The 26,384-nt window shown below is 38.5% G+C and overlaps 1 protein-coding gene, 1 long non-coding RNA gene and 1 pseudogene across 2 annotated transcripts; 2 read left to right on the top strand and 1 right to left on the bottom strand.

Annotated features, from left to right (window-relative positions):
• Positions 1-1,337: 1,337 nt before the first annotated feature.
• On the bottom strand, positions 1,338-9,634 carry LOC136265371 (uncharacterized). Its single transcript, XM_066060194.1, has 4 exons — positions 9,159-9,634; positions 3,288-3,419; positions 1,645-1,706; positions 1,338-1,598 (listed from the first exon to the last, which is right to left on the bottom strand). The coding sequence occupies exons 1-4, from the start codon at positions 9,196-9,198 to the stop codon at positions 1,455-1,457; spliced, it is 378 nt and encodes a 125-aa protein (XP_065916266.1). The 5' UTR covers positions 9,199-9,634; the 3' UTR covers positions 1,338-1,454.
• Positions 9,221-26,384, top strand: part of LOC136265352 (rab-like protein 6) — a 30,074-nt pseudogene continuing 12,910 nt past the window's right edge.
• LOC136265374 (uncharacterized) lies at positions 14,689-20,925 on the top strand. The gene is made up of 3 exons (XR_010705482.1): positions 14,689-17,543; positions 17,601-18,592; positions 18,640-20,925. It is a non-coding gene; the product is annotated as an uncharacterized lncRNA (long non-coding RNA).

Consider the following 26,384-nt stretch of genomic DNA (forward strand, 5'->3'; position numbering starts at 1 on the left):
AAGAAACAAATAAACAAAATGATATTTTGTGATGAGAGTTAATTTTACAATAGATGGTTAAAATGACCATGATGGCAAATTAAAGTTATTTCAAACACTTAGTCAAAGGTTGAAGGAACTAGCTATAGGACATCTGAGCAATATGACTATATCATACAAACTTTAAGTCCATGAAGAATGCATTGTGCATAGTGTGGTATGCCAAAAGGCACCTCTCGGACTGAAGCAATGTAAAACAGTGAAAAAATCAAATTCGTAGCCTTAGCCGTTATCAAGTTACGCTTGTCTGAAAACATTAAATTCCATAGAAGCAATCTGAAGGCTTGTTCGGGCTTTGTTTTGCCTAACCAATACTGCCTCATCGTTGTCAGGGAAAAGTGAAGCTGTAGCTGGTTTTTGGGCAGTGTTTTTTCATGGGCCACACCTATTCCTTTGTGGTCCCTACTATACAGTACTATCGTACTGTATGATTAGGATAGTACTGGGATTTCTACTAGTATAGGTCCCAGACATTTCTATGGTATATACTTTTGATAAAGCAGGTCTGAAACATCAAGGTGCAAGTTTGGTGATCTTAGTACTGAGGATATATAATTTGGAAGTGCATGGTTACTGAACCAAAAGTTGTTTTTTTTTCACGGATAACACAAAATAGCTGACAGCCATCCATATACATGGGTATCAAGCAACTACGTAGTTGTATGTTATGATTGGTACATATACTCCCAGTATTCAACTTTTAGGGTACAAGTCTAGTAGTTGCCCCAAGTAAGATATTACTGTCAGTTCAATAGCTGGTAGCTACATACAGCTTATTGAACTGACTTTCAGTTCAGTATCCACTGCCATAATAGTTTTGTCTTAGTATAATTTCACACATCTCATAATCATGCATGGATTAGGTGTTCAGGTTGTGTCCTATTGATGGAGTACTTCTGTAAATACAACATCCTCGACTACTGAAACTATAATATTATGCAAGTCAGTGAGGGAGGGTGTTAGTTAATAAACAAACACATACATTAACATTAATGATTTGAAGATCAACGTGCAGATCATTAATAGTGTTAATGTGAAGAGAACATAATTCTGAAGATAAAGTGATGTCGTCAGCTTGCAGTAGAGAAATAGAAACAAAAGAAACTAGAGAAAAACTAGAGGAAGCTAATAGCCACCACCTGTGGAATTATTAATTTTATGTGTTGTATATACAACATGATTAATTTTATAAAACATTTAAGTACAGTATAGAGAAGTATTAGAAAGAGTGTATATATGAAGTGTGGATTTGTGAAGTTTTACTTCTGGCAAAATTTCATATCACACAGTACGTAACATAAAAGTTATTGCCCTGTACCACCAGTACACTGCACCTTTGATCAAATTAACACCTCTACTGGTGATATGCCACTTAACACTCTACCCAATACAAGTATTATGAACTTTTGTTGACATTATTTTAAAATTGTTTGTTGTTTACTAGAAGTTACAAGAGGAGATGGTTCTTTGTTACTTTGTTCTTCTAGTTTCTGTATAGTGTCTGTATTTAAACTACTAGTGAAAAATTCTTTCTTCTTTCTTGCAACATATTGTCTGATCTACAGTGAAGAGTTATCATATGATACATTATGTAGAGCCACTCACTGGCATGAAGCAGTGATCATCCAACTTGTAGTCATGATAGAACACCATGTAAACTGTGGAACCTGTAGTGAATCAACAACATCACTATCAGCTAGCTGACAGGGATTATAGAAACACTTAGTTTAGGTCCATCAAATAATGTATGTACCTTATTAAGTTAACAAGTAGCTATATGATAACAAAACTCTACCAAAAGTTTAATAAGTTAACAATTGATTAGTCAGTATTATGATGGCTGCAAATACTATCATACAGTATGGTTGTACTGTATATTAAGGACCATGCAGTTTTGGGATTTCTTGCCCAAAAATATCACCCTAAAACCAGCCTCAAATTTCCTTCATAACAGCTTAGCAGTATTGGTTAGGTATAGCCAAGCCCAAAAATGCCTTCAGAGTGTCCCCTAACCCTTCCAACAAGTTTCTACAGAATTTCTATTTAACAGAATTTCATTCTGACTAACTGATGCCTTCAGCCAAGCATAACTCAACAATGGATAAGGCTATGGGCTTGATTTTTTCACTGTTTGACATCGCTTTGTCCTGAGACATGGCTTTTCACCAACCGCAGTACGTACAATGCACGTATCTGGACTTACCTTTGTGTTCCAGTTCTTTTCGCCGACAACACAAGGTGTCAATTTGTGATAGCGTGATGCGGCTTCCCTCTGGTTGTGTCATGCTTTTCGCCCGCATTTTCCGTAGCGACTAGATTCATTGTTTCTTGTACTGCTCTTTGTTTGTAATGCTGTGTAACAAGCGGAGCATAGCTACAAATGAAGCATAATGGCCACCTCACTTTTCAGTGCGTAATTGATTATTAGGGCGTGCACAAAAATTATTTTATGGAATGCCTGGCACCATTCTTTCTTTTAATGTGGTACACGTAGATTCAGTAGTCATAATTGTGTTATTTAAAAAGTAAACAAACAAGTAGAAGGAATAATTAGGGAAATTTTAAGCTGGATTAGTGATCAAAAAACAAAAAAACCAGGGAAACAAGGAAACAGCTGAAAGTTGTGAAACAAGGGAGGTTGCCTATACCTGCAGATATACTAGTGGACATGTAATCCCTAATTCAGTCATGGAAGAGTAAGGATTAGATAACCACTAGTGTATCTGCAGGTATAGGCAACCTCCCTTGTTCCACTACTTTCAGCTGTTTCCGTGTTTCCCTGCTTTTTTTGTTTATTGATCACTAATCCAGCTTAAAATCCCCCAAATTTTTTTCCTTCTACTTGTAGGTATATATTCACACTATGGGAGTGATCAATTAGGGGGTGTAACTCCAAGTAAGCCAATAAACAGCAATGTGAATAGCTCTGCACACTCCTACAGACAGTAGCACTTGATTCCAAAAAGCTCCTAGCATGGTTCATGAAAGAAGCTGGTTTGCTGCAGGACTAGACTGCTATAGCATGTACATACAAAAGATAATCACTTTGTGCCACACAATCCAATCCGATCTTCTATAAAGCTGGACAGAAATGTGACCCGACCTGGTTTCAAGCCTGTTTCAGATCTGTATATTCAAACCATACGAACCATGAACTGAAAGAAATACTGTATGTTTATTTCTATAACAGAATTGTTATGTAGTGTTTGGTCACATACAAACCAAATTACCATACACTACACACTTACCAATTGCAGTTTTATAGGCTAAGAACATGAAGAGTTTTTGATGGTTCCCAAAGATCATTGGTTTCATTATAGCTCTAGCTAACTTGCCCTCCACCTCCCTCCTGCCAGCTGGTTGTGTTGATGTGGTGTAACCTGTTACCATAACCACATGAACATGTTACCATGACTACACCAATGTGTTAACATGGCTATCTAATAATAGACACCATGTATAACCTGTTAATCAGGATTCTTGAAAATAAGGAGACTACAAAATCTGGACACTTAGTAATGGTCCCGTATTATCCCTTAGTATGTAAACTGACCTGGAAAATTAGTGCACTTTGATAATTAGAACACTTTTGGTCACTCCCAATGTGTTCTTAATACAAAGGTTAGCCAAAAATTTAATGATGTTCAGTTGTATAGTTATATCCTGTTACGAGGGTGATAGCATAGTTCTTACACGAGTACAAGGTGGAGCTGAGGATGAGTGTAATAACAATGACATCATCTGAGTATACAAGATATAACTATTTTATATCCCAGTGTGTGGGAGTTATGTAAGGTCTTGTTTGAATTCCTATCAGTGTGCTCATGACTTAGTAGCTACTAGAGAAACACTATATGTATACAAGCTATAAAGCAGCACTTTCCAAGTATACTTTGTCACTGTTCAAGTTTGGGGATTGTAGAGTGGTGTCACATGGCATGCAAGGAGTATTAGTCCGAGGAGCCAGAGGTTATCAGTTGGTTCTTCACCGTAATGACTGCTGGGACAGATCATCATAGCAAAATTGACACAGACTGTTTCTTGGTATTTGTTTAAACCATTGCATTGGTATAGTGTCACTGTGTAAAGGATTAACACATTTTATTGGAAGATTTGCAAGTGTAAGTACTGTACTGGTGTGTTGTTTATGATAACATTTCAATATTTGTGACCCAGTCTAGGAAAACTGGTCTTATCACCCATGTCAGCAGATTTGATTTTTTGCCAAGAACACAAGCCACTATCAAATTTCACAATCAAAATGCTAGACTTGAGTGGTCTGCCTTTGCTGGCTGCTTTTCCCAAGCCCAGTGGTGATCCGTACGTACGGTGTGGGGCCTTATTGGAGCTCTGGTCAGCCTACTGGGGATACCTGTATGTGGCTGAACAGCTCCGTGGTGTTGAATAAAGACCTGTGTTGTACATTTCCTTTCATTTTAGCCAGCGTTGACACCTGAATGGCACATAACTTGGCCTAATTTATCCCTATGCTTTCCTTTTCAAGTTTTAAACAGCCTCTTGCCTTCCTTCCGGGCCCCCACCTCCCTCCCTTTTGGAGCTCATTTTATACAGTCAACCACCATTTAATAAAAACTATCTAAAATGGCGGGAAACTTAGCTGTTGGCTACTTACACAGTGGATGCTCTGGAAAGTAAGGAATTGGTGTAAAACGAGTGAAAATTTTGTACACATAGCTTCAACCTTTGGAGAGCTACAACACACTAAATACTTAAAACTAGCATTATACTTTTAAATAGGCGATAAGAAAAGAAATGTCACAAACCAGTCTGAGTGACAGGGTGATAAATTGGTTATCACTGGGTGATATAACTTATTCCAGAGGTGCTTTGTCTAGCTGTATGGTAGTTATCACCTAGACACTCATAAGCACTTGGTATTGAGTTAATAATAATTATTAACTCATAATGTTATTATCTCTTGCTAAAACTGACAAGATATTTCCTGATATTTGTGGTCAAGTCCACATTGCTAACCAATTGGCTATGCTGCCTCAGGTAAGCACAGACAGACAGACAGACACACACACACGCAACTACACTACATGTACACACAAAGTTTGTACTATTGGGTACATCATGCTCATCCACCTACTGTATAGGTAAATGTGATGTCACTTGTACTATAAATTTATTACAGCAATCAAGACATGTTTGGCACTGTACATTACCAGTAAACCTAAACAAGTTGTTAAAGTAGCATCTCTGGTTTCGGTTGGCTAGGACTGGGCTTTTATTTGAGCATGTAATACATAGTCAATGTGTAGAGGTGATTTGTCTCTACTGCTAACAGTTTAACCTCGAGTTTAGCAGTCAAGTATGAATGCCAATTGAAGGTTCAAGAATTGTTCTCAACTGTATTCAGTCTTGAAGAAGTACAATTAACTAGAACTGCACGCCTTGGTAGACAAAATGGTCCGAAAGTAAGACCCTTATTGGTCTGTTTTGATGATGCACTTATTAGAGGCACTATCCTGTCGCAGTCCAGCAGACTCCGCAAACACGATCAATTCAAGAATGTTTATATCTCCCTAGATAGAACAAAATTAGAAAGGGAAAAGTATCAGAAGTTGGTTACTGAATTGAAACATAGGAGATCAAATGGTGAACTGAATTTGGTGATCCGAAATAATGCCATTGTCACAATAACTCGTCATCCTCAATCATCTGCCACTACCAACTCTAATAACCAGTGTTCCTGATAACATGTTTTTACCTAGTGTAAGTAATGTAAGTAACTCTTTACTAAATGATTCCTGCCAAAATTCTTTTCCAAACTCAATTTCGAATTCCAATGGTATTGAATCTCTAAAGCTGATTTTTCTGAATAGCCAAAGCATTGTAGCGAAACGTGCCTCCCTTGCTGTTTTACTTGACGATTATAACCCTGATGTTATAGCAGTGAGTGAAACCTGGCTCTCATCTGATATTTTCTCCTCTGAGTTCTTTCCTGATGGATACTATGTATTCAGAAAAGATAGGGCTGATGGCTATGGCGGGGTGCTCTTGGCATGCCGAAGTTCTATTAACTGTCAAGAACTTGTGTTTGATAATAGCACAGAAGCTGTGGTGTGTAAGGTTACTCTAAACAACTGTCAACCCCTTATAATTTGCTCTTTCTATAGACCACCAAATAAAGATATCCAAAGTATAGATAATCTGTGTAATTTATTTACAACCATCACCTCAACCCCTTAACCTACCAAGCATTGACTGGGCAAACAATTCCACTAAAGACTCTGCATATCCTCTTATTTTGTGCGATGCTATGATCAATTTTGTTCAAGAATATGGTTTCTCTCAAGCAGTTAATTTTCCAACAAGGGGAAACAACATTTTAGATGTTTTCATCACAAATAGACCATCCCTTGTGCATAGTTGCAGTCCCATTGCAGGTATTAGTGACCACGAGGCAGTCTATATTGAATCTTCTGTTTCCATCACTCATCAGCAATGTGCTCAGCGAAAATCTTTTCTTTGGCATAAGGCAGATATGGTAGGTATAAAAGAAATTATAAACCAATTTAGTAACACCTTCTTAAGCAAGTACTCTTTGTCTACGCCAGTTGATATTTTATGGAATGAGTTCAAACAAATGTGTTTTGACTGTTTATCCCATGTACCAACCAAGCACTTTAGCACTGGGACTAAACAACCATGGGTAACCAATCGCATAAAGCGTTTATCACGCAAAACGCAGCGCTTGTATAACCTAGCCAGACAATCTAATTGCAGTAGGAACTGGGACTCTTATCGATGTTTCAAACGTGAGGTCCAAAGAGAATGTAGTAATGCATACAATAACTATATTGAAGGATTAGTTAATTCCAACGGTACTGTATCAAAAAGGTTGAGGAACTTTATAAAGAGCCAAAAGAAAGACCATTGTGGTGTAGCACCTTTAAAGGTTGAAAACAGTGTAATTAATAATAGTTCTACTAAAGCTCAAATACTTAATGACTACTTCACCTCAGTATTTACTCCAGTAACAGAAGAAGCTCTCCCCATGATACATGAACAATCGAAACCAGACATCAACCCAATTCTTGTCGAAACTAATGGTGTCCTTGAACTGCTTAGGACCCTGGATGTACATAAAGTTTGTGGACCTGATGGAATACCTACAAATCTATTGAAGGAAACCTGTGAAGAGATTGCTCCATCCTTATCTTTTATATCCAAGCCTCATTACAACAATGTGTATTACCTATAGACTGGAAAGAGGCAAATGTGGTACCATTGTTTAAAAAAGGTGACAGATCCATTGCTAGTAATTACAGACTTGTGTCATTAACTTGTATTTGCTCAAAACTATTAGAGCACATTGTCTATTCACATATTTATACTCATCTTAGTAAATATAACATCTTGTGTGATCAACAACACGTCTTCCGCCAAGGATGATCATGTGAAACTCAGTTATTGCTAACAGTAAATGATTTTGCTGAGAACTTGAACAAAAATGAGCAGACTGACATTGTTGTTTTTAGACTTCTCTAAGGCATTCGACAAAGTATCCCACCAGCATTTGTTCCACAAACTTTATCATTATGGTATCCGAGGAAAATTACTAGACTGGATACAACATTTTTCTTCAAAGATCCCAGCATGTAATAGTTGAGGGTCAGCAGAGTGATCCATCTACAGTAACTTCCGGTGTACCCCAGGGCACTGTCTTGGCCCCATTACTCTTCCTGTGTTTTATTAATGATTTGCCAAATGGGATATTATCCAAAATTAAATTGTATGCTGATGATGTGTTACTTTATGCTACTATTGCCAACAGTTACAAAGAGATCTGGATTCTCTCGGAAAGTGGGCTGATGAATGGAAAATGATACTTAACCCTCAAAAGTGTGAGTTTCTCAGAATAACCAACAAAAAGCATCCAATTCTAAACCAATATAAAATTCAAACCAAAAATATTAAGGAAGTTTCCCATGCTAAGTACTTAGGTGTAACAATTAGTCACAATTTAACTTGGTCTGAACATATAAAGCAAATTACCAACAAGGCTAACAGAACCAAAGGATTTCTGCAACGAAATTTGCATAACTGCCCACTTGAAATTAAAAGTAATTGTTACAAGGCGATGGTAAAGCCTATATTAGATTATGCAGCCATTATTGGTCACCACACACACAAAAGGATATCAATATGATAGAAAGAAGTCAGAGACAAGCAGCAAGGTTTGTGATGAATAACTTCACCCATTATGCCAGTGTCACACAAATGCTAACAAACCTTAACTGGCCGACCCTTGCTGAATGTAGAGAAGAACAGAAAGTTATTATGATGTTTAAGATCACCAATCACCTCATTGACATCTCGGCAAATTCTTACCTAACACCTGTACCAATGTTACATGATACAAGAAGCCATAGCAAGAGATTTATACAACCAATGACAAGAATTGATTCTTATATATATTCCTTCTTTCCCTCCGCTATTAAACTTTGGAATTCTCTACCCCAATACGTGATTGACTCTAAGGACATTGATCAATTTAAGCAAAGACTAGCTGGTCTAGCAACAATTATTAATGTTGATTAAGCTATTTGTTTGATGTTTGTTTGTGATCTGTGCTCTTTTCAGAGGTCTGCACAGTAATAATGCACTTGTCAATTTCATGCCCCACCCCCGGGGTGGGTGGGGGAATACAGGGGATTTGACAAATCTTGGTGTCAAATTCCCCACCCCTGGGGCAAAATCGGCTGTCAAATCCCCACCCCTTTAGTAGGGGATTTGACAACACCTTGGATTTTGGTTAAGTAACCTGGTTTGCACCTGCAGCTATATTGTAGCAAAATTATAGCGAGTATGATTTTATTGTTTAGAAATGCAACTACTACGAAAATCGGTCAGTGAAGTGGACGACTGTCAATTGCCCCAGAGTTGGCCAGAGTTGGGGACAAGAACCAATGTCAAATCCCCACTGGGGTCTGGGGACCCCCGGGGGTGGGGGGGTGGGGCATGAAATTGACAAGTGCATAATATAATGATATGTTCAGGGTCATCTGCCAGATCGACGATCGAGGTTTGGCACAAAGCAAACAAGTAACAATAACGTGCACAAAGAATTACAGTACACACAAACTAACCGTACTGTACGTTTAATTGGTTAACGAAGCGCCTCAACATTTTTCAACCGTCTTTCTGCTGCGCTTTATTTGGAGTACGTGGCTCACATGTGAATAGAGGACTTGCACGCGTGAAGCAACTGTTGCTAGGCAGACATGTTTCGGGACAACTTTCTATGGCGCATATTGGGTCAGAATGAAGGTAACGAGATTTATTCACTAAGCGCTGGGTATAGTGGCACTGGGAAGCGGGGCTGGTTTCGAAATAGAAGATCTTATCATTGGCTTCGTGAAATAGGTGGCTAATTAAATTTCGATACATTACTCACCAATTCTAACTTCGTCGCCTTTTTTAACGAGCTGTGTGGTATTTACAACACAACTCAATACTGATTCGCTTCATTACAGCCTGTACCAAATCCTGAGAAAGCGCTTTTCAGCCAAAACACTGTCCCGAAACATGGCCGACAGCTACGGTTGCTTAGCAATTACGATGATTTACGTCACGCTGCAAGTCCTCTATACCGAACTAATGTAAACATCAACGATTTCTCTGAGGTGTGGAAATGGGAAACGAGCAAACTAAAAATAAAGTGGCCACTGGTGTTGGTATCCAGTCGATGGACCAACAGTTACAGAGAAAGTTCTCCAAAGGCATCCAGTTTAACAGTAAGTCATTGAACGGCTGAGAGACACGTTCACTTGTACATCTTCTAGAGGATAAATAAGTTTCTAGATTGACGTATTATTAGTGTTGTGTGGAGACACGTGATTATTGTTGTGTGTTATTGTAGTGAAGATAGTTGTTAAAGGTGACAGAAACTCTGGCAAGACTTGTCTGTTCCCATTCTTAGAGTCCTACATGCCCAACAGAGGAGATACAAGTCACCAGTATATTATGGAGTTATAAAGGTGATCATTTTGTGTAGTATTGGCATGCAGTGAAAATTGCTGACATTACAGAGTGTATATTATGTCAATTACAAAACATAGACATCTACCGTATTACCTCGAATTATGGCCAGTCTCGTATAATCACCTAGTCCCATTTAGTTGCCGGGGTATTCAGCTTCATAACAAAAATAAACATCGGGTCTCAAATAAATGTCTAGTGCAGTCATTATTTTTAACAATTCCAGGTGGTTTTATAAACAACGAAGTGATGAACATTTTATAGAGTTCCTTTTAAGCTTGAATCTGTGAAATATGCTGAGGGAAACATCAAGGAGAGTCCAGGAGAGTGTAACACCAAGGTATGAAGTTGACTCGTGAATGCTGATCAGGTATATAAACGCCGGTCTGGTATAGTCGCTGTCACTCGCTGATCTCTTATAGTAGCTGGGACTAAAAGTTGCTTCAAAGAAATAAATGCCCTGGCCGTAATTCGAGACAATACGGTATTAGTCAACCATTTTACTTAAGTATGAAAATAAGTTTATGTAACAACTGACAGGCCAACCCTAGCTCACAACCTAAACACAGTGAACAGCCTTTCCTCACTTAGTCAGCTTTGGTCACTTCTTCACCAGGTACAGGTTAGTGTTCTTGACTTGCATTTATAGGGTAGAAACTACTTCAGGGTGAGCAGCTGACAGCAGTAACACATTGGGTGATATCCCTTACCCACACTCTGGGTTCCCTAGGTTTGAGCTTGCTGACATTGTTTGAAATATTCATGTACTTATGCCTAATGTCTTGAGGAAAAAAATGTGGTATTATTTGGCCCTGACTATAAGTACTGTATATGTCCACCCACGTTATAGATAGTGCAAAAATAATCATTCTACAAGGAAGCTTACCCATCTAGGTATTTAAAAATCCATCTACAGTTTAGTTGAAGACAAAACATGCTTTAAGAAACACAAGTCGAGAAAACATGTGTGCTGAACAGAATTTTTCTTGATATTACTGGACCTCTCCGTTCACCCTGATTAATGTGCCTACAACTTGTATTGATTGTGAATTGCTTTAGGCATGAATGGAGTGGCTAAACTCGCATGGCTTGAGTGACTTCTCCCTCCACAGCTATTAGCCTGCAATGTGCTTTGGAGAGCACAGAAAACTAATGATTGAAAGTGAGATTTGCAATACATGAAGGCTTTCTGCTACATAGGTCTTGAGTGGATTTTCTGAAAAAATAATTATCGAGTGCGCAGATGAGCTGCTGTGCATTTGATCTAGTTGACCTCAGAGATGAAACAGCTCCCAAAGATCAAAGAATTTTATGCTCAAAGAATTTTATGCATGTCTTTTTCTAATATTGCTAGACAATACTCACACTGTCTGATTCTTCTCTACATCAAAATAACTACACATTGTATGTCTAAAGCAATTTGTGATCAATACAAGTTGTAGTAGTAGTAAATGAATTTTGAGGTGGTGGGGTTAAGAATAATGTGGAGAAACAATTAACAAGTTTAGTTGGCCTAAGGCTAACTATAATGGACTGCTGTACAATCATTAAACTATTATGTGTTCTGATCACATGTTTATTACATCCTTCTTGCAGATTCCACCAAGCTTGATATGAAAAGTCTTAGCTCACATTACTGCATTGTGTATTGTTACTTATATGGTTTCAGTGTGTTGTTTGGTTTTCATTAGATACTCTGGACACTGTTAAAGTGGAAGTGTGGGATGTGGTGGATAAAGGTATGTAGTGTGTATTCTAAATGTCTTCAGGGCACTTGATGAATTTTGTCAAACTAGAAATCTTAAATTTACCTCATTTTAAGATCACTTAATGGTGAAATTTTATTGTTATGTGCTACCTGCAAGATTGTTTGGGTCTACCTCATAACATTAGTACTGCTTGTTGTAGAGCCCTTTAGAAATTTTGTGACACATGCTCATAGTGTTAAACACACAGTTTTGAGCTTGTTTTTGTATGGAAATATGGAAATATCTTTACTGGTTGGAGAACTATGACAGAAACCTTATAGACTGAACAGCCAACACTTGTTATAGTACCCAACTAATTGTGGTGTGTAATGATTGGTCAGTGATTGGTAGTTATCATTAATACACACACACACACACACACACACACACACACACACACACACACACACACACACACACACACACACACACACACACACACACACACACACACACACACACACACACACACACACACACACACACACACACACACACACACACACACACACACACACACACACACACACACACACACACACACACACACACACACACACACACACACACACACACACACACACACACACACACACACACACACACACACACACACACACACACACACACACACACACACACACACGCACACACACACGCCTTATCACACCTGTCAAATGACAACAGCAGGGTCCTGGATCAATCTGGACCTCAGCTTGAGCAGTATTGCTGGTGACAGGTGAGGTCACCTTTGTGATGGAAAATTCTGTCACACCCACAGTGATCACACTGAGAGGTACCACGGGCATGACACAACTGACAATTCCACCAGCAAACAAGCATTCCAAGTGCCAGTATACAACATGGTACGCCGACAGTGGTGAAGACAGCATCCCACAGAGATATGCCTGTGCTGGGACAATAGCTTCACACTTCTACAGTATGTGCCTTCTTGTGCAGAGAATACTTACTACTTAGGTGGGATTGCAACTCCCGTCTGAGGGGACCCCTGCCCAGACCTGGTCTCCACCACATGATCATGAGCAGGAGGGGGGGTCGTTAGCCACATTGCTACCATTAGCCATTCTGAAGAATGGACCAGCAAAAGCAACACAGTTAAACACCAACATGTACGTAGGAAGCCCACAATGTGTTTCCAGGACTTCCACGTGGAGATTGGCAACTGCAGGCCCACACACACACACTACATACATACACACACACACTACATACATACATACATACATACATACATACATACATACATACATACATACATACATACATACATACATACATACATACATACATACATACATACATACACACATACATACACACACTACATACATACACACACACCACACTACACTACATACATACATACATACACACATACATACACACACACACATTACAGGTACCATATTTTGTTAGTTGTATAATTGTCTTTATGTCACAGGGAAAATCCAAAAGAAGAAAAAGAAAGGAAATTTAAAACTGTTCAATGACCCAGACGCTCAGGTGGAATATTGCTGTGTAGTGTAGTATATAACTTTGTATGTCACTCACTACCCTACACATGTCACTTTGTATGTCACTCACTACCCTATACATGTCACCTTGTATGTCACTCACTACCCTACACATGTCACCTTGTACATCACTCACTACCCTACACACGTCACTTTGTGTGTCACTCACTACCCTACACATGTCACCTTGTACATCACTCACTACCCTACACACGTCACTTTGTGTCACTCACTACCCTACACATGTCACCTTGTACATCACTCACTACCCTACACACGTCACTTTGTGTGTCACTCACTATCCTACACAGACTCCAGCTGATCAACCATTGGATGCTCAATTCCTTGATGTGTACAAGGGTACTCATGGAGTGATCTTTATGTTTGACATGACCAAACAATGGTATATCACTTTATATACTGTAATGTGTTGAGTGTATGGTGTGCGTGCGTGCGTGTGTTTGTGTGTGTGTTTATAAAGATTTGTGTCATCATCCATTACAAAAAATTTTAATCCGCATCGTCCCACCTAATATATTGCACATCATCAAGCGTATTGCAACAGTCTTGGATTGTGTGTGCACTGTGTCACTACACACACCAGTCACATGATTCATTGTAGTAGTACTAACTTGTGATGTTGTCTGTCTTGTAGGACGTACCAGTATGTGACTCGCGAATTACCTCTAGTTCCATACCACATTCCGATAGTAGTGATGGTAAGACCGATCTCCATACTCCATGTTACAACAACACTGTTGTGTAGGGTAACTTCAGGGATATGGGAGAACACCGAGTAGTGACTACCCTTGAGGTTATGAACTTTGTGGAGTTTTTGGAGAGGTAAGTGTGTAGCTATAGTTATAATACTAGTAGCTATGATGGGTTACCTATTAGGTTACAATATGTGTTAGTTAGAAGAATCTTGTCATTGCTGAATGTTTAAAGCTATTGTCTAAGATGGGGCTACTGACCAGTTTACAACCTGTGGTCTCACCTGTGGGTTACTGTATAAACATTAGCTAAACCAAAGTAAAGTAGCTGTTCTTAGGTTTCTTTCTAATACCAGACAGACATCATTGGTATTGTCATCTGAGAGGCTCTAAATTTTCAAGAAACCTCTAATAGGTCTCCCTATAGGACGCAGTTAGCTGAAAATCTCTCAGCAGTGAATGTCTGTAGCTCTTACCTACTAATGACATACAATTTTGGATAGTCTGGTATAATAATTTTGTTCCCACAGACCAGTGGGGTCAGCTGATGTCAAATACGCAGAGTGCTCCATGAAGGACGGGTTTGGACTGAAGTACTTACACAAATTCTTCAGTATTCCATTCCTACACTTACAAGTCAGTGTACACACACTATTGACATCCATACTACCTGTGGTGTGTGTTATCAAGTGAAGGGATAGATACTGCAATGACTGGTAATTGTTTATCGGTAATTACAACTGGTAACACTGAGATATTATGGGTAGCCTATCATGATCAATTACTGTATAGATGGGATTTTAAACCAGGTGTGCGCCCATAGCTGGCCAAAGGCTGACGCTTGCTGAAATTGTTTTCCAAGAAGGTGTGTGTATGTATGTATATTTGTTTGTTTTTCCACACCCACGTGGGCAAAACAGCCTTTATGTGAGAAATATAGGCCATATAGAACCTTTGTTAAACTTTCAGGCAGGTAAGCTTCAGTACGTGCCAGTTAGTAAAGGCCTTTTCCAAAGACGTCAAATTACTCAAATAGCTGAAAAACAACACAACTGGCCTCCTAGGCTAACGGGTATAACGAATTCCTTCAAGTTGAAACATACCTGTACATACCCAAATGAAAATTAAGAGCAGGTTTGAGACTTTGCCTGGAGAATTTACGTAAGAAAATGCTGTAGACAAATTTATAAAATAGTTGAAAATATAATTCTATGGTTTTTTTTTTTTTTTTTTCGAGGTACACTTCCTTAGCAGTGCATAGCAACGTAATTACAGAATTAGAAATATTTCATCAATACGAAATACAAATTACTGTGATTGAATTGATAATTTTGTATGTTGCAACAAAACAAAATATTAGTTTAGTAAATTTAATTCCAATTAGGTTTGTTTGCTGCATGGCTCCTGGTTTTAGAAGTAGCACATCAACTTGTTTTGAAAAGATGTAACTTTTGGAAATTTAATATAACTTTCATGGCATTTTAGCATGAAAACAGTCAAATTATTAGGTATTCCAATATACTTGCAGGCAATGCAAATTATGGAAAGTTAATACAGTGGAACCTCAGTTATCTGAATCCCTTGGGACCAGGGGTGGTCCGTAAGTCTGAAAAGTCCATATCTCTGAAACTGTGTATAAACAACCTTAAAATAGCATAAAGGAGATTTGAAATATCAGTTGTATTGAACTACCCCAATAGAACATGTACAGTCACTACTCTAATGGAGCAGTCATTTCTGTAGTTTGGGTAAAGGGACAATGTGACAGAAGGAAGCCATTTAAAGTCTACAAGCAACAGGAACCACGTAACCATAACAAATGACATAATTATTGCGCATTATTTTTATTGTGTGACACAAAATGGCATCGTCATCCTCAGCTGTGGACTTCACTTAAAATTTGTGGCAGGATAACTCACAAGACAGGCTGGAAGGAACAGAGGAGGGTCTAGATGAATCCGACAAAGAGACTTTTGATGTAATACGCCAATACGATTCCAAGCGCCTACTTAGGTGGCCTCCCCAAAGTTGGCTCCAAACGTGGCGCTTGGCCAGAATCTGGGTGGCCTGCGGATCAAGTCACGATGGGGTTGGCTTTTTTTCACCCCTTCTAGGTATTTGTCCCGTTTCACTTTAGGATATTTAGCTCAAAGATTTTCGCTTAGGCTCCTAGGCTATGGGTAAACACCTCGAACAGGCTCTGCCTTCTGTGTACACCCTCCAGTGCCTAACTGGTAAAGTAGATAATAATAACAATAACAAGCGCCATTTTATTATTGATCCAGGGTTGTTAGTGCAAGTCTACTTGCCGGGAGATGTCCCTGCAAGACACGTGGTATTTTGTGTACAGATCGCTGCACATTCAAATCGTGAGCAGGTCCCTGCAAGAACCGTGAAGGGAGCGGTGAAACTGCAAGTGGCAGGAGCTGGGGTGCATCGAATACCCAAATGGTTCGGGACAATCATCATTGTGTGATAGTAAGTTCTGCTTTTTGTTAATATTTGCTAATAAGCTTTTACGAACTTGTTGGTACACTTTCCACTCGACAACAGGAGCTCCTAGTCGCTGCAGGATCGAGGCAGGGCAGGACTGGCACTTCCCATGTTGCATGTGGTCAGCAGGACCAATCATCACAAGATGAGCCATCACAAACCAGTCCATCAGGTCAGGAACAAAGGCCTCAAGTGTGGCAAATGTCGTTATGTGGATAACCCTGTGGAACGAGTTTGTTGCAAGCTGTTGATATGTGTAACCACAACAGAGACCTTTCATGATGTTGTGCTGAACCGCCATAGATGGTGATGACTACATGGGAGAAGATCCCACATTTTCTCCAGCCAGTTATTGTAAAGCTACTTATCAACAGTACGTGCTTTATTCTCATGGTTATTTGGTTGTACTTACCCGTGTGATTTGGAGGGTGTGAGATCAATATCCTGCACCAGGCAGTGTCTACTTGGGCTTCAGACCCTAGTCATGTACACATGTAGAACTATTGTTGTAGTTATAAAAGTTCTAGAAATAATACTGTAATAAACATGACCTTTGTCATTGGCTGTAACATTTGTATTGATTGAATGCATGTGAGATGAGTTTCATGTGTAGTGCTCTTCTGCTTCATATTGAAATTAGATGTGTTGGACCGCTCCAATCATTAGATCAGGGATGTATTAGTATTCCTTGGCTTTATAAACTTTCACAACATTAGTCTGTTAACGGTATCTTCTGTGGTACTGATAGGCCTCAGTCTCTGAATGCTGCCTTATTTCTCGGTTCAGATGAGCACTGCGATCAAGAACTGCTAACTGGATCCTTGCTTGATATGCAGCATCGCTACAGTGGCAAACCAGTAATGAAGTACACAACATATAGACACACACTTGAAAGCATTTCTTTTGGGGCAATAAGTTAATAGTGTATTGTGGTAGTTCTCCAGCATCCCAGAGTGCCCATCCCATTGTGATAATAAGACATTGATATTGGATATGGATTTCAAGTAAGTGAAACTTCAACCATTATCCATCAATATCAGTAAATCAATTGTAACCAACAGGTACAAACTATGTAACACTGGCTGCTGTGATGGATGACTTGATGCTGAGAGAAGGCATACAATTTAATATTCACTGAATTTATCAGACATTGCACACAGATGAGCAAGTTATTACACCTGAATTGTGTGAAGCATTTCAATGACTTCATCCATGTCTTATCTTATCCATCAGTAGTTTTGGAGAAGTACATAGTGAGCATCACCATGGACAAAGTAGTCCACCTGTACACCATTGACAGTAGGTGGCTCAGGTTATGTGTCATACTCACATTCTCCTCCATACCAGTGATGGAGGTTACACACATGGTGAAGGACACCTCTCCATCTCTCCTGGTTAAAGATAATATAGTGGGTGGTTGTCATTTCACCATATAACTAGTAGTTACAACAGTACGTACACACAGATACATTCGATTGTTGTTGTCCACATTTTCTATAGCAGAACCATGCAGTAATGATTTATGATGTTCTGACTCCGCAGTGAGATTTTGTGCATCCCTCTAAGTTTTCCAGCCTGTGTAATGAATCAAAGTTAAAGCTAACCCTCATATTACATTAGTTAGAACCTTTTTCAACAATTGGGGTTTGTGCCAAATGTCAATTGAATGATGTATTGTAGGGTGGTCATCAGCTACAACAGTGACAGTGTAAGTACTTATGAAAGCTCTCCAACTTCTGTAGCTTACAAAGCATCTTTGTTACAGAAGTAGATGCATCTGTTGTGATTTCTACTATTGAGACCTTATCCTAGTGCTCTCTTCTCGTTCCATGTTGGGCAACTTGTTCTGGACCTCTCTCTGTTATCTACTGTCTCACTGTGGACAATGGTATTAGATGACACTTCCATCAGTGAGTAGGTACAAAATTTGACATATTTTCCAGGAGAGTCACATCACCCGTTACCACCACATTCATGCCAGAATACTTCTCAATCACTTGCTCCTTTCCTAACAAACGGAATCTCCATTATAATTATACTGTTGATAATATCAGTGAGCAAAACTAACCATCTTATCATCATAAAATTTCTGAATGACAGGGAATAAAACCAGTGTGAAGAATGTACTTGGTGAAATGTACTTTAACTCCAAGAAGTGACAAAACTGAAGAACTTTATATATCCACTGAAAAGAAATGCTGATGAGAATGCCATGTTGCTCTTGTAATGCCAGGCTCTTGCTATTCATCTTCATCATGGATACCTTGCTCTCACATTGATTACTTTCATCATCATCATCATCACTATGTACATACAATAATTAATTAATACCTTGACACATCATCGTCATCACATAATAGTGTCCTTTCAGCCTCAGTATACAACAATGAAGTTAATTGCTCACTAAAGTGATGTACATTATATGCTTACAGTAAATCTTCAAAGTATGAAAATTTACCCATTAGTGTAATTATCATCATCACTGACTATATATCATCATATTTTGAGACCTATGGATGTATGTGAACACAGTATAACAGTTACAGCATACACACTATAGAGGCACCAATCTGATATAGCTAGCCTCATATTGTAGCAACCTCTTAAACACAAGTCCACCTCATTTCCCAATAGTATACTTCATGGCCTGCGTACATGACTTACCCAAAGATATGCTGTCCACAGCTACTTCCTCTTTGAAGTGTATTAGGTCTATCCAGAGTTGAAAAACAAACAGGAATCAACTGGTCCACAATTACTGAGGAACTATGTAGTCTATAAAATAAAGGACAGTAGATGAAGAGTTAATTAAGTATTGAACATTTCAGACATACAATTCTTGATCTTGTCCATCAGAAATTGGACCATTACTGAACATTTCATATGTTGAAGTACTACAGCAAAATACACAAGGGCTTCCAAAGAATCATCAACCCAGCGAAGGCAGATGGTAAGCTGCTCGCGATTTGACACATCAACACATTCGTTTGCCATGATTGAAAAGTACTTGGCACTCTATATCTGAAGCAATTGACTCTAACATACTTGATGACATCAGTTGAATCAATTCATTCTGAATGTCAGGGCTCAGATACTTGTCACCCTTTTTATCCAACCATCTACTCATTTCTTTACTGTTGTGAGCCCGAAGCTTACAAAGCTGAATAAAATTACTCTCTTCCTCGTGATGACCATGTAGTGCTATGCCTTGACGTTCTAAAAACTGTACGTTTTACAAAATTTTCAAAAAACATTTTCGATTTAATGTTTTGTTGTGACCATGAACACTACTTAACGATCAGCAACAGTTTTTGGAAGCTCTACTATTACTTGAAGAGATTCCAAATGGCATTTGCTCTGCTCGTGTTGACGAAAGCAATTGGTTGCGTCTTTCCAGTTCATAAACCCTTTAGAAATAAATGCGACATCCTTACATTTCGACCTCAGTAAATCATTCTGCTCAGCTTTAGCACAAATAGCACAAACTACAGTATCATTACCTTCGTCATAATGGAGCCAAGTCGAAGTGTTGAACCAACAGGGTTGAAACAACTTTCTTATCGGCTGTGTCTGTCCAAAAGTACGTTTAGGAAAGTTAAATCATCTAGGCTGGCGTGGCTTTTCAGGAAATTGTGTTGACGAAGTATCCATTAATCATGTGCTTGTACCAACCATATATTCACTTGCTCACAATTTTTTTTACATTCTATTGTTTTGGTAGAGATAGCTAGAAAGTGGTAAGGCTATAGCCTGACCAGCCGGTGCGGCTGCTATGCCCCTGTAACACCATGGAAATACTCTAATAGAACGTACACTAACTGTCATAATGTTACAATTAGATTTTTAAGAGTCAATACAGTAATTATTATCAGTCTTGATTACAATGTATTCACATTGTCCATCTCAACAAAAACCCGTCTAGTTCTCAGAACTTCTGATTTCTTTTTATTTTCTCAGCATTATCTGTATTGTTCGAGGAATGGTTCACCAAAATTTCAGTCAATTATGGTGAGTAGTTTTGGAATTACAGCACTAGATAGTAGGAAGAGCAAGGAAATTGATCCATACAGTGACTATACTAAAAATAAACTATACAGGTGCTTACATTTGCAGCCATAACTTCTGTTTGGATTAGTCTACAGAGTTGGGATTTGGCTTACAGTGTTCACCATGAATTGGAAGATTGACCAAGGTTGAGTTTTCGCCCAGCAGTTACTTGCCCATAGGCGTATGAAGGCAAAGAAACGGCAACAATTTTGTTTATGTCTACCACATCACACATGACACACAAACCATTACAGGAATTAAACAAAACTCCCCATTATGATGATCATTTTAATTTGTTTTAGCTAATGATTTCCATTTTCAGTATGTGTTATGTATTATCCATATATAGCAAGAGTCGTTAATACGGCAACTTCAAGTGAACAGAGAATTACTAGTGGTGAGTATAACTCAGTAATACACATATACTGTACTGTCATAATTAACAGCAGAGACTACTACATTGTGTTTCTATTAATAACAAAACAAACTATACACATACATAGGCGGCTCCAGGATATTTGGTGACTGGTTTCTGATCAAGAGCATAGCTAGATTTTTGGTGAAGACCGAGAAAGGTAACTACCTGCTGCCCTCCACTAACTATATCACTGATAAAGTACATAAAAATCCCCACATAGCTTGCTACACTGCTGCTCTGAATACTTTGACTTCTTTATTAGGGTGATTGACTGCTCTATTAGAGTATCTTGATCTGAACGTGACAGGTTTCCAGAAACCTCAGAAACCCCCCTGGAGTCGCCCCTGACATATTAGACTAACACATAATAGTTTTAGTGGCGTTAGTAACATATTCTCAAGTATTGTTAGTTTGGTAGTCTTTATGTTGACCATGCACAACCAACCATTGACATGTTGTGAATTTTGTGCTAATGACAAGTTTACATTTCAGCTATGCTGTCTGTAGGGAGCAGTTATCTTCAGTCACCTAATGTAGTTATGATAACATGTATTGACGGCAGGTACCTGGTCTAATGTATTTCGCAGACTAGACTTGCAGGCTGGACTCATGAACTGCAGCTTCTTGACAATAATCGAGGTGTTTTCTATCTGAAGGCACCATTATCAAGCTTAAACTGTTGGTACTGTTTTTCCTTACAAGTCACGAAGGTTGCGTGTGCACTAAATTATTAGAATATTTTAAAAAGTATGACAGTAGTTGAGCTATATAGTTTTGTAGGGTGGCATGGCTATTCCTACATGGTCTAGCCATAATTATACTGAATATGCATCGGCCTGCAAAATTGGTATATAACTTACTATTAGATATTGAGTAGACAGGTGGCATGAGACTGTAGCTATCCAATTACTGGCTCATCACTAGCTAAAGCCTAAACATTAGTGCTAAATACTGGAACAACAAAGGAATAAATCTTGTGCTACAACAATAGCCTCTATCACTAACGGTACACACAAGAGTACACATGCTTTGTGAAATTAGTGCACATGTGACATTAGTGATTTGTAAGGAAGAGCAATACCAGCAGCTGATGCTTGATAATGTATCTCCAACATTCCAAGAGATGGATAATCCCTGGATTATTGTTAAGAAGCTTTTCCAGCTCAGTCCGTGAGTCCAGTCCACGAAGTACATTAGACCCAGGTATCTTGTTTCTATTGTTTCTATAATGGACACTTTGGGACCAAAAATATTTGGCCTGTTATTTGCAATAAAGAGGTTGTCCTCTTTTAGTATGGACCAAAATATTTGTCTTTGTTATGGAGGATTTACTGTTGTGTCCTAGCTAATTCAGAGAGTTTATTTGAGATGTATAAAATTAATTGTTTTGTCATATTTTTGTGGGTTAAGGTACTACTATAACCTTTCACCCATCTACCTATCCTTTGCATATCAATTTATCCCATATAAAATTGTTAGTCAAAACGCGTGGTTGTAGCTCACATGGCCGAGAAAGTTTAAAGTGTAAAGTTTGTTGGCTCACATGCAAGTATTGGCACACGTATATTTGTGACTGTTATTTTATTTCAAGAAACCTGATGTGCCCGCCTGCACTCCTTATTGAACATGTTTGTAAATGTATTGTTGTGTATTGGATGATGGGATATATTTTATGTTGTTTTCAGAGTACAATGGAAGAGTTGGCAGTTGATGAGAATTCAGAAGATCAGAATTATCAGCTGTGAGTATCTAGTAGTCACTATTAAGAGACTGACTTGTCTTGTTAGCTTTATGGATGCCATTAATCTGAAGCAACATCAACGAGAGAAGAGATTAGCTGAAGAGAAAGCAGCAGCAGCAGCATCAGAGAATGTAGACACCACAACAAACAACATGGAAGAGGAATCTACTGATAGTAAAAGTGAGTAACATCTGTTATGTCATGTTATCTTACTGGAATGTACCTATCAATTAGCTGTTAGCACTTGTAACAACAATGTGTTGATATTGTTGGCTCACCAGTCACAAATTTTGTCAACATGTTAACATGTTCTCCTCTAGCACTGGTAGCTAAAGCAAATAGTGGACCAAATATGGAGACAGTTGTGTCTCAAGAGTCTCCTGCTACAAGGAAGAGTTCTTTCAAAGAGAAATTGTCTCAGAAGTTTTCTAGTAAGAAGAAATCACCAATAATGGCTAAGAAGGAGCAGAAGCCAGGTTTGTCTGCACGCTGTCTGTCTGTGTGTGTGTGCATGCATGCGTGTGTGTATGTGTGTGGTGTCTACTCTATCTGTATCATACAGTATGGTTAGTACTGTATAGTAGGGATCATGGAGGTTTGGGCTTTAGTGCTCAAAATATCACTCAAAAAACTAGTCTCACTTTTGCCTTCATAACAGCTTGTGTAACAAAGCCTATAAATGTCTTCAAAGGAACCCCAACCCTTTTTTTTTGACAGTTTCTGTTTACTGACTCACTGATACCTCCAGTCAAGCTATGGATAATGGTACAGGTTTGATTTCTTTACTGTTTGACATCACTTCAGCTCAAGACACGCCTTCTTTTTACCAACCGCAACGGTACTAGTATAACTGCAGGTATAGATGACCTCTCTTGTTTCATTACTTGTTTTATTTGTGATCCCTACTCAGATAAAATTCCCTCACAGCTGTGTATGTATTGCAGGGAAGGGGGAGGCTATCTGTAGTGTGTATATCTTAGTGTGGGTGAATACATGAATGATGTGGGTTTATAGTATGTGATTGTGTGTTTAGTATACTACACTTGTTATCATTCTATACTGATTTGTTATGTCATGTGATCCCAAGTGATGATTAATAGTCTAGTTCCAATTGGTTGACTAGGGAATCAAAGTGTTAAAAGTCACCTGCTCGAAAGATTAGTAGCCTTAAAGTTTAAACTAGCGCCGTCCACTTAGTGTGAAATATTTCATTGGTTATTTTTCTATTCACGTGATATTTTTGTATTTGGCCCATGTGGACAGCCAACCTGAAATGGACTATATGATCATCTCATCTCTTGCCTGTTGTGATCATGTGATCCTGTTGTTACGTAGTAACTGTAGCTAAGGCAACGACCAAGTCGAGCAGGGCTGCTATCACCGATATTGACAGTTTTGTTCCTGATGAAGAAATGGATAACAGCTTCTTAGCAGAAGATGGAGATGAAGAACACAACAAGTTATATGAGAAAGAGACGTGAGTTATGCATCTCCTGTAATTAAACCTGCATAGTCTGGAAAACTGGATTAAAACTTAATAATAAATACGTGTGCCTTACACAAAGCGCTGTAACTTTCAAAGCATTCATGGCTATGAAATTTACGTCATTCTACTTGTGATGTAACAAGGAAATAAAATGATTTACCTATGATTGTACCTAGGGTTTTAGTGAGGCCAGAACTAACCATGTAAATAACGTTTTGGTAAGGAAACACGCAAGCCCTTTACATACCTTTATAAAATGATCCATAACTCAATAGTGGTTGCTCCTATCACCTTGCAACAAGCTCCATTTAATTTTCTATTAGACCATGTACGACTCACATGAGTAAACCCACAATCAAAATAAATTTTGAAACACTAACATGAATCCCTGTTGTTCATCGCTTTATAACAAGTAAGCCGTTATAGTTACAGTGTTCATTTAACCTTCTCCAAGTACCCCAGTGAATGGACTTTCAATAAATGTGTACTTTTATGTGATAAGAAGTAAGTCCCCCACCTGGTGTTACCATGTGTGTCTATACCGTATACTCTGGTTATTAGGCTCACATAGTTATTAAGTGCATATTGACTGTTAAGTGCATATGGTAGACTTGTGCTAGATACCTGTTTGTTAAGCGCATATGGTTGAAATCGCCTCTGCCACCTTGTACTACGTAGAATTGTTGTCAGAATGAATCAGACATGTCACAGCGTACTTGATGCCTCGCCAGGCCCGTGTCTAGCAGATACTGCCGTCTGTGATAACGATAGCTGTTAGCTGCTACCTGGCTTCTAAGGATTTCCATTTCCACGACTGAAGCAAACTATTGACTGGTGTTCAAATCGCTTGAAAACTGCAATGGGTACAACTAATTCTCTCCTAGCAGAAATTCCTTATCGTAATTTATAAGCGCATGCGCTTAACAAGCACAGTAAATTTCACAAATAATTCCTCTGAAAATTATAAGCGCATGCACCTAATAACCAGACTCTACGGTATTGTGTAAACACGCATTCACCAATAATTCTTTGCGGGTTTAATGGTTAAACAATTATATCAACTTAACCTCTGTGTGTCACATTAACCTGTATACCTGGACAAACCATGTGATTGTTTGTAACTAGTTACACACAGACAGACACTTTGATGGTTAACATACCATAGTTAAGTGTTTTGTGAGGTTAGGATAGTTTATACAACAATAATGACCAGTGTTGGCAAGTTGATAAAGAATGTTTATTTGAACAATTTGTGGTAACTTTTAATGTACTGTGGTTAAGTATGATGCAATCCTCCCACACTGATGTTATCAGAGAAGTTGTCATGGTGATGTGTTACAGTGATAGTGATGATAATGAGGATAATCCTCTAGTGGCTGCTGATGAGGATATTGACAGTAGTGATGAGGAACAACAACAGCAGAAACAACAACAGCAGAAACAACAAGTCAAGACTGTTAAGCCTGTACAATCTTCAGGTGATAGTGATGCAGAGGAGAAACAGGAAACAATTGAGACGAAACCAAAACAAGGTACGTAGAGTTTTGGTGAAACAAAATGGTGAACCTTACCTCCTTAATAAGATAAGGTGTAGTTTATGACACTATCGGTAGGACCACCACATTACGGTAGCCATGTCAAATGCACTAAACATTTAGAATTTCTGTATCTTATTAATTGTGACCGAATCTGTGAAAACCCGACACAATAGCATGTTTTATTATAATATTTATAGTCTACTTAGCCAAGTGTATGCTGTGGTGAAATTTCAGCCTCATACGTACATATGCCAGTAACTTTTGGAGTTACAGCCCTACAAAATAGCAGCAACAGGAAATTTATTTTGTACAGTGAGTATAGGAAAATAAATTATAGCTCCCATGGTGCCCTTTTAGAAATAGCACAACATCAACTTGTGACCATTAGATCCTTTCTTCTCAAGAATGAACCCATAAACTTTTTATAAATAATATGTACATATTTTACCCATTGTTTAACAATACAGGTTTGTGTTTTTGTGTCAGATTTTGTAGATCCTGTGGTAATTAAGTAACCTAACTCACTGTAGTACCCGCATAGCTCTTATAGTCATAATAATAGGAGGCCCTTTATGATATATATATACTGTACATCATGTATGTTATATCTTTGCT

This window comes from Dysidea avara, chromosome 9 (genome assembly GCF_963678975.1).
Source record: "Dysidea avara chromosome 9, odDysAvar1.4, whole genome shotgun sequence".
Taxonomy (NCBI): Eukaryota; Metazoa; Porifera; class Demospongiae; order Dictyoceratida; family Dysideidae; genus Dysidea; species Dysidea avara.

Bases quoted from the DNA above. Each gene is read 5' to 3' on its own strand.
- LOC136265371 (XM_066060194.1), bottom strand. From the start codon at position 9,198: ATGTTGAGGCGCTTCGTTAACCAATTAAACGTACAGTACG. The intron at 3,420-9,158 runs GTTAGTTTGTGT...TTATGGTAACAG, and splicing joins CCAATTAAACGTACAGTACG to GTTACACCACATCAACACAA. The intron at 1,707-3,287 runs GTAAGTGTGTAG...GATTCACTACAG, and splicing joins AGCCTATAAAACTGCAATTG to GTTCCACAGTTTACATGGTG.